General features: G+C 39.2%; 1 protein-coding gene and 1 non-coding gene across 2 annotated transcripts in view; both read left to right on the plus strand.

Moving 5' to 3' along the window:
* The window catches only part of LOC117470295 (rho guanine nucleotide exchange factor 17-like), a 52,892-nt gene extending 37,998 nt beyond the window's left edge, over nucleotides 1-14,894 (plus strand). The window contains exons 3-24 of the mRNA XM_034115015.1: nucleotides 662-844; nucleotides 3,114-3,230; nucleotides 4,324-4,416; nucleotides 4,535-4,711; nucleotides 5,006-5,056; nucleotides 5,261-5,370; nucleotides 5,541-5,626; nucleotides 6,448-6,566; nucleotides 6,720-6,927; nucleotides 7,173-7,246; nucleotides 7,389-7,472; nucleotides 7,800-7,903; nucleotides 8,036-8,145; nucleotides 8,539-8,658; nucleotides 8,740-9,007; nucleotides 9,257-9,343; nucleotides 9,623-9,690; nucleotides 9,977-10,125; nucleotides 10,217-10,391; nucleotides 10,485-10,580; nucleotides 10,830-11,006; nucleotides 11,129-14,894. Of these exons, the coding sequence (XP_033970906.1) occupies nucleotides 662-844; nucleotides 3,114-3,230; nucleotides 4,324-4,416; nucleotides 4,535-4,711; nucleotides 5,006-5,056; nucleotides 5,261-5,370; nucleotides 5,541-5,626; nucleotides 6,448-6,566; nucleotides 6,720-6,927; nucleotides 7,173-7,246; nucleotides 7,389-7,472; nucleotides 7,800-7,903; nucleotides 8,036-8,145; nucleotides 8,539-8,658; nucleotides 8,740-9,007; nucleotides 9,257-9,343; nucleotides 9,623-9,690; nucleotides 9,977-10,125; nucleotides 10,217-10,391; nucleotides 10,485-10,580; nucleotides 10,830-11,006; nucleotides 11,129-11,337 (2,865 nt within the window). The 3' untranslated portion in view covers nucleotides 11,338-14,894. The remainder of the gene's footprint in view (nucleotides 1-661; nucleotides 845-3,113; nucleotides 3,231-4,323; nucleotides 4,417-4,534; nucleotides 4,712-5,005; nucleotides 5,057-5,260; nucleotides 5,371-5,540; nucleotides 5,627-6,447; nucleotides 6,567-6,719; nucleotides 6,928-7,172; nucleotides 7,247-7,388; nucleotides 7,473-7,799; nucleotides 7,904-8,035; nucleotides 8,146-8,538; nucleotides 8,659-8,739; nucleotides 9,008-9,256; nucleotides 9,344-9,622; nucleotides 9,691-9,976; nucleotides 10,126-10,216; nucleotides 10,392-10,484; nucleotides 10,581-10,829; nucleotides 11,007-11,128) is intronic.
* Nucleotides 2,229-2,301, plus strand: trnam-cau. Its single transcript has one exon. It is a non-coding gene; the product is annotated as a tRNA-Met (tRNA).
* Nucleotides 14,895-17,479: the final 2,585 nt, after the last annotated feature.

Here is a 17,479-nt window from a genome sequence, read left to right on the forward strand (position 1 = left end):
AAAACAGCAGATTGGATTAGTCATCATACAGTATGTGTCATAAATTAGTCGATGAGCCACTCACGATTTAATATCTTCCGGAGCCTCTGGGTCGCATCTGTCTGAGTCTGTTTTACACAGTAAATTGAATCTCTAAATTTCTCTCAGCTTTATTGGATTTCAGTGTTTTCAGTATGTGTCATAGTCAGACTTGTTAAGATGCTAATAAATCTACAAAATCTGATTTATTTTGTGTATTGAGGCACCTTGAGACCTAAGAAAGAAAAGGAAATAAAGTTAAGAGGAGAAGAAAAGAAGGATAAGATGATGTAAATAATAAGCAGACAAACTTCGGATGTACCTACTTTAATAAAGCTTAATCTGTTTTTTTGGCATTCACATCAACATGGCCTGTGCTGCATTCACGTCATTTTGTTCTGACTGTGATTTTGAGCAGCAATGTTTTCGGTCACAAAGAAACTGTCCTTCATAACTTACCAGGTTAAATAAAGGCTAAATACAAATACAAAGTTTAGCTCAGGGTTGTAATGTTTGATAAACAGAACCACAGAAGTTTCACCAATGAAATTACCCAAACAGTCCTGACTGCTGGAAGAAATTTTAAGCCAACGAAAAATATTCAAAATGGTCTGTAAGGAACTGTTTTGTGTTCTCCCCTCAGGGCTACATGCGTCCTCTCAAACAGCCAGACAGCGGCTCCATAGTGGACCCTCTGCTGGTGGACGAGATGTTTTACCAAATCCCGGAGATCCTGGAGCACCACGAGTACTTCCTGGAGCAAGTTTCTGGCTGCGTCAGCCAATGGCACGATAGACAGACTGTTGGACATCTCCTCATCAAATCAGTGAGTAGAGATGACAAAAGGTGTCCTAAGCAGCCATTTTTAATGATAAGAAATGCAAAGCTATATACATTCAATTTATTATTATTATTTATTAAAGCATTACCTCTGATAGTACCAGAAACACTTTACTGCTCTTAATAGCATATGTCATAAAACAGTGAGGCCAGGGGGGAAATAATGCAAATATATGAATCAACCATAAGTAATGATAGCACCTTGAAGTCCAACTGATTCCCCTCTAAAGATTCAATGCACCGTGACAGGGAGAATTGTATTGTTCTTTTGTTACTTTGTTTTTATTATCATTGTAAGATAAGATAAGGATATAATTTCCTTTAAAGTCTGATAGCAAACTGTCGTTCAACTCTGCAAAACCATGGTTTTCAAATTCTGTCTTCCCTTTTTTTAAGTTAAAAGTGGTAAAAAAGATAAAAGACTTGTACTTTGAATGAAGTTGCAATTTTATCCTAAAACAAGGGTGTTTTTCCAAATATTGGTGCAGCAGTAAAGCTACTTGTCCTGACATGACATACCCTTAAAGGGTTTTTACAGACTCGAAAGGCTAAATTAATTAACGTTCTTTTAAAAACACAAGTGATAGCGGAGTGGGCTGAAGGGAAGCTTTTTGTAATCGGAGACAGTCTATAGTTGGCAACACTGGTTAATATTTTGTTTTCCTGGTGACCTATTGGCATTTAAAGTTTCCCATGACCCGAGGGCGGCTCTTAACCTAGATTCTGAAAAGCAGTTCTCTAAAACATCAGTGTTAGGCTAAAGTTTTCAGTGTTTGAGAAGGAAAGAAGCTAACAGTTGACATGAAGTCAGAAATGCACAGTAGATCCCAGTTTCAATAGACCAGAATGCCGTGTGGCTCAGGCTTTTGTTTTTTATTGAGTGGGGAAAAACCCTCACTCTCTTGCTATGTTAATGCTTTTGTTATCCCTCTCAGCTTGAATACAACCTTTTCACAGACACTGGAGACACAAACTGTCACAAAAGAACAATGTCGTAAATGCGGGAAACGGCCCAACTGAATTACAAGCAGTAGAAGAAGAAGGTTGAGGAAAATTGGCCTAACCATAAAACTAAAAATCACCGAATGTTACAAGACTTTACAAGAATAAATTCACAGATTTTTGTATGTTATACGTTGCTGTGGTTTTCCTTTAAAGAGAACGTTTGAATATACCAATATCAAGACATAATGGAATATTGTCATGCAGGAAAGGAAGAATAGAGGGTCTTTTTCTCTTTGGGTGAAGTCGTTGCAGATCTTTCACACTGCTCAGACTGAGCTACCCTCCCCCACTGCTTCACTCAATCCTCCCCCGCCTTCTGTTTCCGCTGCAGCTCTTAGAGCGCCTGCAGCTGAAATATTTTTCAGGCCTCGTTGGCGCAGTAGGCAGCGCGTCAGTCTCATAATCTGAAGGTCGTGAGTTCGAGCCTCACACGGGGCAGAGTTTTTATGTTCTCGTGTCAAAGAATGGCACAATATATGATATATTATCATATATCAAATATCATGTTTGAAGTGGCAGATTATTTAGCATCTGTGAATCATTGCTGGATCGTTTGCGGACAATGTTAGCTTCCAGAGAACAGAAATATATATACATTTGTGAAGAATATCAATCAAATAGATTTCACAGCCCTGAATCAATGGTTCTGTGTGTTTTAGACACAGCTTAATCATCATGTTGTCGTCTGTTATGACAAAGATACTTACAATAGTTTCCCTCCCACGAGGTTATTCCACAAAAGGGTAGAAAGCTGTTTACTCTCTGACGTTCAATACACTTTGTGCTTTTTAACTCTGTCACCGTCTATTTGTACAAAAAGCAGGTCATGGTGAATCACCTGCATATGTTTATGCTGGATTTGAGGGACTGTAAGTGTTTTTTTAAAACACTTACACCAAGGTTTCTTTGGTAATCTTTCCATTTACAGCTCTCGTCAGCTTTTGTTATGATTTAATTACAAAGTGACAAATTAAAAATGTCTTAAATGTTAGCTGTTAAGGGTAGGCTTAAAATGAATTAAAGTAGCACTGCAACAATTATGTGTCTCCTATTTGTAGGAGGTGTTAGGAGTCTTAAAACGTAAAAGGAAAAACACTTGTGACATCTTACTATATTGAAAAGTAACAGGAAATATAAATATACATAAAAAGGCATACAAACTCAATGGATTGCCATCAAATTGATTTTAAACAAGTGTACATAAAACTGTACTAATAGTAACTTAGATCTACTTTCCTCTTCTTCTCCAGTTCTCCAAAGAGACTCTAGCTAATATGTATTCAGCGTACATCGACAACTTTCTCAATGCCAAAGATGCTGTGAGGATTGCCAAGGAGGCCAAACCAGCGTTTCACAAGTTTCTGGAGGTGAGTGTTGGACTGTGTCACAGGATGTCCGTTTAGTCTGGGCAGCTGCTCCTATGTGTGCTCTAAGGACAGAGGGTGTCGTTTTCTCATACTGATATTCTGCACAAACTGTGCTGTTGTATTTGCTGTAAAGTGTCTTTACTGTAGGGTATTTTTATTATATGTACAGCACTTTGGCTCGACCAAAAATCGTTTAAAAATGTGCTATATAAATAAAACTTGGTTTGATTTGATTTGGAACACTAGAAACAAGTGTGTCTGCTGGAAAGAGCCTTTTAACCAGGATCTAAAAACCAGCTTTAAGATCCTGGAACTGATGCCACTGTTTGTCAATTGTAGGTCTGTGAATAATGTGTGTTTCTTTGTGTGCGTGCTTCCTGTTTGTCCATGTTGGTATTCATGTGAGTTTGTGTTATGTTTGAAAGAGACACCTAGTTGTTATTTCCCTAAAGCTACAGGACGTCAAGATCAGTTTAATAAATTAAGATTGGTGTGTTTAGTTATGTATGTTTCCGATTTTCTTTCTAAATCAGATAACATAAAATGTAATTTGAGGAACAGTTTAGGAGATCAGGAGGACCTTAGATGTTTTCACGATACCATATATTACTAAAATGTATATTCTCTTTAAGTAAATATAGTGTTTTCTTTCTGGGTATGATACATTAGTTGAAGACAACATTTTTTCCATTAAACAATCTACAAACCATCTTTTTAAAACTATTTAACCAGATCATTTGACTTAAAAAAAAAAACAGCAAAATGTCTATTAATTAAGTAGAACATTATTGTACACTTTGATGCTGTGATTTGCCTTTTAGAAATAAATGTATGGGGAAAACCACATGTTTGTTGCACAGACAAGAGCTCAAATGCTAAAATGTTATCAGAAAAGCTGTCATGTCCTTTTCCAGCTCTCAATCGGACAGGATTATTTTCAGTGGAACCACTCCTCCATCTTGTGGTGGAGATGTGATATGCAACACTGACCAGCTTTTAGAGACAGTTATTTTGTTACTAAGACTTATTTGAGTCTTATTATGTTCTTATATCCATACTCTCCCTTAACCTCCTCCTTTCTTAACCCCAACAGCAAAACATGCGTGAGAACAAGGAAAAACAGGCTCTGGGTGATCTGATGATCAAACCAGTCCAGAGGATTCCCCGATACGAGCTGCTGGTGAAGGTGAGTCCTCTCAAAGTATATGTGCTGTATACTGCAAGTTGCCTCATTCTGGGTTTAGTTACCAGAATCTCATGTAAAGGCAGATCGTAACATTTGTGTGTGTTTTGTTTTGTTCAAGGACATGCTGAAGCACACCCCAGAGGATCACCCGGACTATTCGTACTTACTGGACGCCCAGAGAGACATCAAGCGATTGGCTGAGAGGATCAATAAGGGCCGTCGCTCCGCTGAGGAGGCAGAGAGGGAGGCCAGGGTCATCCAGGAGATCGAGGCACACATAGAGGGAGTGGAACATGTGAGATATTTATTAATGTACAGATAAAACTGTGTAGAGCTTATGTTTTCCTTCTTTAATGTTAAATATGACTGTTTTCATCGTCCATTGTAGATTTATTTATTCATCATAAAGTGTAAGTAGTTAGTAAAAAGGCCCAACACAATCATGCTATTGCATTGTTTTTTTCTCCGTATTAAGTTCACAGAGCTTTTGTACAGATATTTGATTCCATGCAAGAGACAAATGGCCAAAGTTTGAAGTAATTGCTATGTTTTAAAGTGTTGATCTTTTATCTTTGTGTGTTTGTGTTAGATTCTGAACCCTGAGAGGAAGTTCTTGAGACAGGAAATGGTCATGGAGGCGGTAAGAAGTTCCTTCTGAATTTACAAATGTTTGTAGCAAAGAAAGGTTTCAAAATGTGTCCAATGTCTTGGAAAAGAAGTCAAACTAATAGAAATAATGAAAGCAAACTCTATTATCTTATATTGATACATTGTTACATGGATGTGCAAAAGCCAGAGTGAAGATTTTCGGAACTTTTCCCCTCTCTTTAATCTCTCGCTGTAGAAGACCGTTGGTGGGAAGAAAGACCGATCTCTCTTCCTCTTCAGTGATCTGATCATCTGCACTACTCTCAAGAGGAAGTCTGGCTCATTAAGACGCAGCTCCATGAGCCTGTAGGCAATACACAAACACACACACACATACACACACTATAATAAGACAGTTACCTAATAACACTGCCCCTTGCTCTTATACAAAAGGTCATATTCTTTACAATGTTTGACAACATTTTTCTACTATTGACCTCTTTTTCTGTCTTTTTCTGCTGCTCTCTCACTCTCAGATACTCTGCTGCGAGTGTCATAGATACTTCCAGTAAATACAAGTTCCTGTGGAAGCTTCCTCTGGAGGACGTGGAGGTGGTGAAAAGTAAGTGTAAAATGATTCATCTTAAGATCTCATGCTGCTGAGGACATGAAACACACAGGCAACTGCAATGCTTTTATTTTATTTTATTATTTTGTTTCCAAGTTGAATAGGTCTCATGACTGCGTTTAAAGGGGACCTATCATGCAAAATGCACTTTTGTACGTCTTTTATACATGAATATGTGTCCCCGGTGTGTCAGGGAACTCACCAAGTGTCAGAAAACACAACCCTCTCTCTTTTCCTCCATACCCAAATCTCTAAAAACGGGGCTGCAACGGAGCTGATACAGATTTGAAATTGTTCTGACGTCAGAAACGGGGTGCTCTGCCTATATGGGCAACTCTCCACCTATCAGGGGAATGGGGGGTTGGGCCACGGCCACGGCCATTGTCGCTCGAAAGCGCTGGAGACGCTGTAGTACATATGCCAGGCCTGTAAGTGGCGCTGTAGTCGGCCACAAAAGCAAGGAAGAAGACTTCTCACAGAATCAGCCCTTGCAAAAACAGGGCTGGAAAAGAGCAAATAGAGCGAAATGAGGCATGGCTAAAATGCATGATCTGTTTGGTATTTTGAAAAAAAAACTTCACAGACATGTTTTATATAGGTATGGCCCTACAATATATTATTCAAATATAGCATGATAGGTCCACTTTAAATTATAATAACACTGTTTCTTGTTTATAACAAAAAAAGAATACACAAAAATGAAGTCTCAGTTTACAGATTCATCAGTATTAAAATGAGATATTCCTTTTTTTTACTTTAGATGTTTAAACTTGTTTGTAATGCTGTTCTTTAACACTTTTAATTGAACTCATCAGGCTCGACTCAGGCAACAAACAAGGAGAGTATCCAGAAGATGATTAGTCGACTAGACGAGGACGTCAGCACTCTGGGTCAGATCAGCAAACTCTCTGAGACCCTCGGCTTCCCACACCAGGTACTGTGCACCAACACACACAATTACTTTAGGTATTATGGCCTTTGTCATTTCTTATTGTCTCATGTTCTAAGTTGTAGTGACAGCCAATGGTGATGGTCACCAGGGATGTATCTAATATTTATTTTTCTTCTTGTTTCTTGCTCTTGTCAGTCCCTGGACGATGTGATAAAGGACCTGATGGGCTCGGTGCACAGGGAGCTGTCAGAGAAGCAGTCTCTGGCCTTCAGCATGACCTTCCTGCCCACAAAGCTGGAGTTCACCACGGCCTCCGCTGAGAGCACCTTCGTGTTCGAGTTCACCTCACCTGACACTCGGTCCCACTTTGAACAGGCCTTCGAAGACGCCAAGAAGAAGCTAGGTTAGTAAAAAAAGATAAAACATTATTAACTGCACTGTAGCTTGTTAGTTAAAGTAAAAGAAAAGAGAGAAATAATTCCTCATCTGTGCCCAGCTGCATAAGCACCTTAAATTAGTTTTCTCAATCTTCCTCAGACTTCCTGAAAATAATATAATTATGATGTTAATCTATAATGAGTCTGACTAGGATTTACTAGGCCCAGACCTTATTGAATTGCTCTATGTGTTATTCTGTCATCCATTTAGCAATGAATAAGGACCAGTGGAACCCAGAGTTTCTGAAGGCCATTCCTATTATGAAGACACGAAGTGGGATGCAGGTGAGAACAACACGGATTATCTGCTGTGTATATGGAGAAGATTTATGTCAGACAATTTATTTCATGCAGTTCATACCTGTAGACAAGCTCTCTACAGATGTTCCAAAGTTATATCCACTCATGTATTGTTGTTTGTCTCCAGTTCTCATGTGCCTCTCCCAGCCACAGCTGTCCTGACAGTGGCTGCGAAGTGTGGGTGTGCAACAGTGATGGATACGTGGGACAGGTGAGGAAAAACACTTAAATGTGGCTATAATGAAACCAAAAATCCCCTTAGGGGACAACAAGTATTGATACTTACAGAGGATATCTTTATTACCTTCACAAAGGATGTTATACTTTCGTTTTGATTAGTTAATCAGTAGGCTTATGGAAAAACGACTTGCCCAATGAAATCGGGCAGAAGTGTGTAGCATGGGCAGAGGAAGAACGTATAATAATTTGAAGCAGATCTAAACTACGGGAAAGATACACAAATATTTGTCCCTTTTATGAAGATTGCAAGATAGGTAGAGGTTGCCGCTCTCTAATTGATTATGTTTTCTCCGTTCAGGTGTGTCTGTTGAACATCAAAGATGAGCCCACAGTGGAGGCCTGTATTGCTGTCTGCTCAGCGAGGATCATATGTATCGCTGCTGTACCAGGACTCAAGGGAAGGTCAGTACACACTTAGACATTAAACACTCTTGCAACAAAAACCCATCTAAGTTCCTGCACCTGAGTGGTTCATTGACTCTCTTTCTGACTTAATCTCTATTCTACACCATTGACCAATGACTCATCTTGTAGGGAGCGTGGATCAGAGCCCACCCTGGCCCCCGGAGCCCCTGGTCACCCCCAGCAACAGCTCCATATCTCCATCGCTCATTCATCTGTGGAGCTGACGGAGCAACCCACAGGTCGGTCCATAAAGGTTTAACAACATGACAAGCAGCAACTATTACTATTCATTTTTGTTTATTCAACAGAATCATTGCATAATAATTAACATTTCAGTTTCCAGCTCAATGAAAATATGCCAGAATCCGCAAATGTGCTATTTTGTATCAGCTATCCCTGGGCAGGCTTTTACAAATAGTGTCCTAGCATTACCAAGACAATGCTTTAACAGTTACTAAAGCACATAACCACACAACACGATATGATACAATACATATCAAATAAATTACCAAAGCTTATGTAAAACAATACTTTAAAACAAACTGGGGTGTGAACTGTTATGGTATAATCCTATTTTGCCCTAATGTTATCCTCTAAGAGTAATATTGACTTGTATAACTGATTGTTTCCAGGTCCCGGAGCTGAGCTTGTTCCTTTTGACAGTGATGACACTGATGATGAGGATTCACCCAGCCCTTCCTCCACTCTTAAGAGTCAGGCCAGTCACTCCACCATTTCCTCCAGCTATGGCAGTAAGTAAAGAACACACTTCAGTATCACACACTTACCGCATACACTCCATAGGCTTATATTTTCAAATGTCCTCCCGTAAGATGATGAGGGCCCAGGCTCCAAAGACATGGCTACAGAGACCACCAGCAGTGAAGAGGAGCAGGAGTTCCCTGTGGCGAGCTCCTTTGGCGCCCCGGGGATGTTGGGTGATGGCGCCGGAGGCCGCGGCCACACAGAGAGCCCGATGGACGGCCGGGCCATGCGCCGCTCCTCCCGGGGCTCGTTCACCAGGGCGAGCCTGGAGGACCTGCTCAGCATCGACCCGGAGGCCTACCAGAGCTCAGTGTGGCTGGGCACAGAGGACGGATGGTATGCGACACAGACACACACATCCATAGACATAACTTTCAGTCTAAATTAAAACTCAATAATGAATGATAAAGTGAAGTTATAAGACTTTAATGACTTGTATGGGCCAGCAGCTCATTCCCACATGGACATAACTTCCAACCCTACTCACAAATGATGTTCTTTTTTTTTTACATAAAAATGTATTCCTTGCATATTGTTGTACTGATTCATCACCTAAACTCCTATAACGCTTCTGTTTCCCGTCAGCATCCATGTGTACCAGTCCTCAGACAACATCCGTAACCGTAAGAACAGCATGAAGATGCAACACTCAGCCTCCATCCTCTGTATACTGTGAGTCACCTATAACCTTACTTTTCAAAACTAAATAGCAGAATTCATGCTTCATTAGACAAATTAAAAAGATGGAGCAGTAGTGGGTTGACATTTCTTAGTCAGTTTTGTCTCTTATTGTCTCAACTTTCTTGTTCCTGCTATATAAGTGTCCACGAACATGTTTCACAGTTATAACTCTTTGTATTGTTCGAAATGTTTTCTTTTTTTGTGTGCCTAACCTAAATAATGATTATTTTCTTGTCATTTTGAAAGCATCCTTTTTTTTTCTTCCTTTAGGTATTTTGACAACAAAGTGTTTGTGTCCTTGGCCAATGGAGAGGTGATAGTCTATCAGAGAGAAGCCGGTAAGCTTGGAAAGTGATCAAGTTTGATTATTTTGAGCTCCGTTCTATTTAGTTTGTGTGTTTGCTGAAGCTTTTATTCTCTGCAACATGTTGCTCAAATAACTGTTATACTATGCTACCATGCTAGTCTGCACCCTGTCTGTTACCGGTTAAAAAATGTCCCACCTGGTTGAGGAAGTTAAGGAGATATTTTGTACTTGAAATCCACTAAAATAATGACATTTGTATGTTTTCTGTTCCCTTGGTAGTCTTTCTGAATAACACCCCCTTCATTTGAAATCTGCAGGTAGTTTCTGGGACCCTCAGTCTTCTCAGACGTTAGTTCTGGGCACGCCCACAAGCCCCGTCACCAAAATGGTTCCTGTGGGAGGAAAGCTTTGGTGTGGCTCACAGAACAGAATCCTTATTTTAAACACAACTACACTGGTACAAGAGGTAAGTGGAAGAATATAAGGATTTGTGTACAACTGAGTAAATGTCGGCAGTCAGTCAACAGTGTGTGTGACATTTCTTCTCTCGTTCTCAGCACTGGTTCCAGGTGGGCACAGACAGCAGTCGGTGTGTGACCTGCATGGTGGCGTACGGTCAGGGTGTTTGGTTGGCGTTGCAGGGCAGTGCCCTGGTCAAACTGTACCACGCTCAGACGCTGGAGAGCCTGACAGAGGTGGATGTGGCGCCTGCTGTGCATAAGATGCTTGCAGGTAAGAGACACATAGGGAATAACTCCCTTCATCCTCACCACTGTTTCTCCCCTGACTTCTAACCCATTATCTATTTTCTTTCTTTCCATTCAGGTGCCGATGCAATCATAAGACAGCACAAAGCTGCCTGTCTGAGAATCACAGCATTGCTGGCATGTAAAGATCTGCTGTGGATTGGCACCAGTGCAGGTAAAAACATTTTTAGAGTAAGAAATCAAAACACAATTAACCTGATAATCAAAATGTATGATCATTTTGTCTTCATGATAAAATCAAATCAGATTTAGGTTGAAATAAAAAAGGTCTGGAAACAAGCTAAATGTGCGTTCACCTGCAAAGTATAAAAGTGTTTTCTTTAATGGTAGAATTTTTGTGTTTTATATTAATAGATTTATTGGATTAAAAATGAAATATTTTTAAGGTGGTTTTCTTCTTCAGGGGTCGTCCTTACGCTGGGGATCCCAGTCGTGAGCTCAGGAACGGGGGCTGGGACACTGAAATCCCCCCAGGTGCCGATGGGCTCGGCTCAAGGACACACTGGCCACGTTCGGTTCTTGACATCAATCGAACTACCAGAAGGGTTTGACATGAACTTCCCACTTCCTGAATCCACAGGTAGTTGTTGTTTTTCATTTTTAATGTGCACTTTTGTCTATTGTCCACAGTAGGAAATTGAACAAGTGTTATCCTCACTTGTGCCTTCCCTTTACCTTTAATCCCTACTCTCTGTTTGTTAGGCAACCAATCCCAGAGCAGCAGCACAGTTGATGGAAACCTCCAAAGGCGTGACTCTTCACGTCGTCGAGCGTCAGCCCACATCCCTACAAAAATAAACCATCTAGTAATTTCTGGCGGTGACGGCTATGAGGACTTCAGACTGACGAATAGCAGTGAAACAGTTGGACGGGATGACAGTACCAACCATCTTTTACTTTGGAAGGTCTGAGACAATAAACCCCGGTTTGAACAACCCGCCCCAAACTCGCTCAATCTGAGAACTATAGCACACGCTCCTGTCCTTTTCCCCACCGGGACCCTCACTTTTTGGTGTTGTTGTTTTGGTCTTCTGCTCAGTCCTCCAGTCTCTATGTGCACAATATGGCTGTCACCTTTCTCCTGGACTTACCAATGAATATGATCACTTCAAGAAGACTGTGGTAATGTTTCTGATGGTGTGCGTTATTCCTCACTGAGTGGTGTCTGTGCGTGTGTTGATTTCTTTCTGTGAATATTGTCTTGAAAATTGTATTAAAAAAACAATTATTTTAGTGAAGGAGTCAGAAGAAGACAGAGAAGCCGAAAATGAAACTTGACAGAAGAGGATTTGGACTGTGTACAATGTCACTGCACAGGAAGTTATAAGAGGACATACAAGTGAAGTGTGTACTTGTCCTTATACATCACTTCTCTGTTTGTTTTTGGACTCTGACGTCAACCCTTTACTCCATCATCACTTGACCCTTGCCTGAACTTCAGACAAAATGTTTCCTGAGGAACGGAGGTTAATGTCATGTACAAATATATGAATGGAAACTTAGTAAAACATAACATCACAGACTGTAGTTTCATGGATACTCTGAATTGTGTTTTTTTCCTGCAGCTAAAGCTCATGCTTGCAAGAGAGGTTCTGTTTCAGTCTGTGAGCTTTAAAGGAATGAAGTTCAGGTAGTAGAATGGAGATAAAGATTTCTGGTCATAGAAGGGTTGTAATACTATCTATGTCACGATCATTGCTTTAAGATATAAGACTGCTAAAAACCTCTTTTCTCCTGCAGAGAAAGATTGACTAAAAAGTGCAATATGTGGAAAGAGTGTTTAGCAATACTTATACACACGCACATTAATGCACAGCCTTCACTCACTGAATTGGAAGACATTTGTGAAAAAACAAATGTGTGTTTTCCACAGATAATCAGTGGTATCAGATTTTCATATTTCATTTTTGTTGTCAGTTTAAAGAAACTTAAACATAGATGATGCCTGCTACTGGAGTTGAGTAGGAAAGGTGCATAGGAGACTTTCCTCCTTAACATGACTATGCCAAAGCCTTGTATGTGTTACAGTTTTGACATTAAGGGATCTTAAGAGATTTATTTTGCAGTGAAATTTAAGTTTGTTGAGCAGAAATCAGGAGCTGATGTTACTGACTTCTATGACACTGGGCTGTGGTAGCAGATAACGATAGTAATGTACAGTATTTATGGTTTTGATTTTAGCGCATTCTTTTACAGCACTTAATTTATAGAAGATGTAGCTTTCACCTTTTGTGTTTGAGTTAAAGAACAAAAAAGCCTTGGTTTGATGAGCAGACTAGACAGATGGGAATAGTTGGTTTGGGCAGACAGACATACACAGCAAGGGTGTGACAGTCCACTCATTGTCCGGTACGATACGCAATACAGGGTTGTTTTTTAGGAGTTGTATGACTCCGAAGAAAACAGAAATGTAAAGAAACAAATCTAAAAAGGAAAGAGTATTGTAGTGTCATTGCAAAGCATTGTCTTTGAACACAGCTCAATACTTATCTTGAAGAAAAAGAGAACAAAGTCCCCCTCATGCCGGTTTGGAAGCCATTACAATTATTTGCTTAATATTCAACCTTTTTAAGATCCATTGTGACATTTTAGTCACAGGTAATATAACTATAAGATGTATTTGTTATACTCCTAATGCAGAAACATTGAGAACAACATGCGTGTGGTTTGTTTTTTGGGACAATAGAGTACCAACGATACAGAGTAGGTCAGAAGGACAAAGGCTGAGCCACCTACAAGTGCCTTCAGAAGGCTAAAAGTGAATCCAATAAACAAACACACACACACACACAGTGAAAAGTCAGCTTTCCCTCACACTACTTACAGCAGATGCTTGGGGAAGTGAAGGGTGACTTGTCCTTCTACACAACACACACTGAGTTAATCTCAGGCTTTGAGTGAAGGGTGACTTGTCCTTCTACACAACACACACTGAGTTAATCTCAGGCTTTGAGTCTTAAGTGGTATCCTAAAACACCTCATTACACTTTGCCAGCCATCTGGGCATTTCTCCTTAGCCATCCCAAATGCATTCAAATTGGGTTAACTATCCTACTGTGAGAGCAGCTAACAGTGACGAGGGTTGGTTTGTTATTGGCTGTATTTGCCTCTACAGCCAGGAGTTAGCTTAGTTTAGCATAAAAACTCACAATCAAAATGGAATGTGAATCGGCTAGCTTCGTTATTATGGAGAGTTTAAACAAAAAAGGAATATGCCTAAATGCTCACAGATCACATAATATCTTCTTTACCTATTTCATAAAGGTTCAGGTTAGAGGTTCAGGTGGGTGAATCTTTTATGCTAGCTTGCTAGCTGTTTCCATCTGTGCTAAGCTAGCCCATAGCTGGCTGTAGTTGCACATTAATGAAGCCAACTTGAGAGTGGTATTTATCTTCTCATCTAACTCTAAGCGAAAAGTGAATAAGATAATTCCCTACCTTAAAAAAAGTATTCCTCTAATATCCTCTAACGTAGCAAGATGTAGGCCTATGTTGTTTTTGTGAGTTCTTTCTAATTGACAACATCTATTTTTGAGTTTCCAGAGCCAAGAGCTGCAAAGTGACCCATTACAATGCTGTTTATCTGTACTGGCTGTAGGGAAATGGAGACCTCCCTGAGAAATGGAGTTAGTACTTTATTTTCTGTGAAGAAACATTGATATGCTTTCCCTGCTGGATACCAGCGCTTTTGGAGCAGCATGTTTTTTTTAACTGTGAGCCTACCTAATAAGTAATTGCTTAATGTTCTTGGTGGAAACCTACCATGGTTGAAGTCCATTACTTTTGATTCACCTGATTCAGAAAGAAGAACTAATATTCTTATTTTCACTAGTTGCAGCCCATTGTATTGACTCTTAATTTTAGAGAAGCATGCATCCTGGTCTAATTTGAAAAGGATTAGTCGAATGAAGCGTATTGTGTAAGAAACAGAGGATTCACACTTAATTCACATTCACATCAAACTCATCCTATCATCACTGTAACTCTCAGCTAAGTAACCTCTATTGCCCACATGTTAAAGAAGTCTTTATTGTTGTAAATATCGGTATATTGCCTTTCTTTCTGTAAATATTGCACCCACGGTCCTCAATTGTTGATATGAATCTAATGGCATATTTTTATATATTTGTGTAAGGTTTGTTTGTATTTTTTCCCCCTCCTCTCTGGCTTGCGTTGTCAGTGATGTTTAAATTATAACTGTCAGATCTTTCCAAGAGAAGACAAGATAGCATCTGAAAAGAATTGGCATTGATGTTTTCACTGGTAGTCATGTTATCACCGAAACATACAGTATGTCTGCCTTGTTACGAATATCTACAGGAAGGAAATCTACCTGGTCTAAACTCTGTTTATCTCTGGCTGGGATGCATTTGTCATGGTTACAGTGTATCAGAGTTACTTACTGTATGTAGCTGTTATCGTTCTGTCACTCTGGGTTCCTCTTTGTAATTAAATCAGTTCACTCGTGCCGGTTTGTGCCTGTTCTTTCTTATTCCTAATGAGCGGTGGGTCTCCTTATTTATTTATTTTTAATTAAAACCAAAATGTTATTGATTATAATACGATGAATTATTACCTACACAACACTTTAGAAGGGTGGAAACATAGTTGTTGATCATCTAAATATTTTAGAAATTCAATTAGGTTGGTGGTCTTCAGCAATATGAGGTTTAAGTCTCTTAAAATGTATGAATCTCTTAATTTAAAATGCAAATCTATTTCATTTTATTATAGACAGTTTATTTTTATTTGAGTTATCATAGTTGTAATAATTTAAAGAATAACAAAATAAAATGTGGTTGGATGTGACGTCTGACAAAACATGAACTGCAGACAGAGTCGATAGTTGATTCTTTCGGGCTTCGCTACTTCTTGCAAAATAAAAGGCGTTACCAGACTACCTACATCGATCTAGGATTAGCGTCACTCGGAAGAAGAACAAAGGCTCTATAGGGAAGGTACCTTTTTCATTGTGTAATTGTTGGTATCTGAAACTGATAAGAAACCTTTGGGATATGGTCAAACAAAACAAGCTATTTGAGGATGTCACCGTTGAGTCTGAGAAATAACTAATAGAAAAGTAGTCATTTGCTAACTAATAGATAATACAAGACATACATCTCAGTAATACAAATAAATAGTAAATAAAGAGAAATAAAACTGACTCAAATCTCATGATGCCCTCCTCTTAGCCCTGACCTGAACAGTAAGTTGCCACTGTTTTTTTTTTTTTACTCGCCTTCTTCAGTGTCACTCAACTATTCATCTTACTTTAACCCACTGACCCACAATGAAGTGTATTGTGATATGATAGCCCTGTAGTATATAGAGGAAAGCTGAATGAATGCAGCCCATTTAGGACACACACAAGTACCAATGTTGCTCCCCCCCTCATGGACACACACAAAGTTGCATCCACACACAGTATTCAAATGATGCATTACACAGTGAAGATCTGTGTGATGAATGAAAGAGGCAGTAAAGACAGCAGCACAGAGATTCATCTGTCTGACCAGAATGACCGACTGATATGTGAGTCATTGAGTCGCACTGATTCAGCCCGGCGGAAGAATGTGGGACAGTGGAAATCTCCTTAATTTGCTGCGATCAGATTGTATTGAATTGTTTGTGTAATGAGAAAAGCCATTTTGATTTAATCTTACACAATGCTATTTTTGTCCTCAGGCTGCTTGCTAAAAATAAGAATCCAACTTTTGTTTTTACTCAGGGAAGGTTGACACATTTTGTCTGTTTTTACGAGCAACACCTGCAGTATTGTGACTGACACTCAGTCAATTACATGTCTTTATTACAACTTGAATTGAACTACATTCATTTAGAGAGCATCCCAAAGACACCATTTCAAACCTAACCATTATAAACAAATGTAATATTATGTTACAGAGTCTTTGTCCACATTCAGCATTCATAGCAACTATCTTAGCTTTTACCTTTTAAAATGTATCCTTTTTATCCTAAAACTTGCTATGAAAGCATTAGGACGTACAACTAAAGTATGACTAATAATGCATATTATAGGGGACATTATGTTGTTGTTGTTTTTGTTTGTTTTTGCCTGTCCTTGTTTGTCTACCCTCCCCCCGACTGTAAAGCGCCTTTGAGTTTGAGAAAAGCGCTATATAAATATAATTTATTGTTATTATTATTATATACCGTACTGTACAAGTTAACAGCCAAAAATAACTTTTTCCTCAGGAGTAAAATTGGCTTCTCCATTAATGCTGTATAATAAGGGAGTGAATACTTTCAGTGTATTGAAATGTATAAAAATTGTTCACAGAAGACCTTTCGGCATGTCACTGTAGAAAGAGCAAAGGTGTAAATAAAACCACTATTCAGGCTGAACGTAAATAGAACAGAGCCATCTTTAATGTAAGTATTAACCCCTGTGCTTTACTAAATGACAAGGTACACTGTAAAGTTACTTGTGCAATCAAATCACAAGTGTTGTAGAACTTCACATTGATACTGACATTTGCAAACATCTAATAAACTAAAAACATGTACAGTATAACAGTTAAAACATGTGTTTTGCAGAGGAGGGAATATTATCATCCAGTTAATTGGAAGACTCTTTCGAGGTTTTGGGAATTCCTTCAAAATGTAGGTAAGTGTATTTTTCAGACGGATATGTGTTTGGAAAAGAGACATTTAGAAGTAGCCTACTTTAAAACGGACAAACAATCAAATTAGCAGGATGTTACTTTGAGTTGAAAGGTTTTAGTGAATAAAACTGTTAATGTGTTTACTGTATGTATTCCTATTAGGCCTAACTATGTTTTGCATATATTTTCTTTCGTATTATTATTTCATTTTTTAGTATTTATCATTTGTAAATCTATCTATTTTATTTATTTGTTTCAATTGTGAACACATTGGGGCTCCACATAAGGACACCCTTCAGGTTGTGCGCTGCAATCTCTGCTGGGAATGACCAAAAGAGGGGGTTTTACAAACACGCACGCACACGCACACGCACACACGGGAGTTTCAGCTTGCAGCGGTGACGCACTGTGAGCTCACCCAGCCCGC

Source organism: Trematomus bernacchii, unplaced genomic scaffold, assembly GCF_902827165.1.
Source record: "Trematomus bernacchii unplaced genomic scaffold, fTreBer1.1, whole genome shotgun sequence".
Taxonomy (NCBI): domain Eukaryota; kingdom Metazoa; phylum Chordata; class Actinopteri; order Perciformes; family Nototheniidae; genus Trematomus; species Trematomus bernacchii.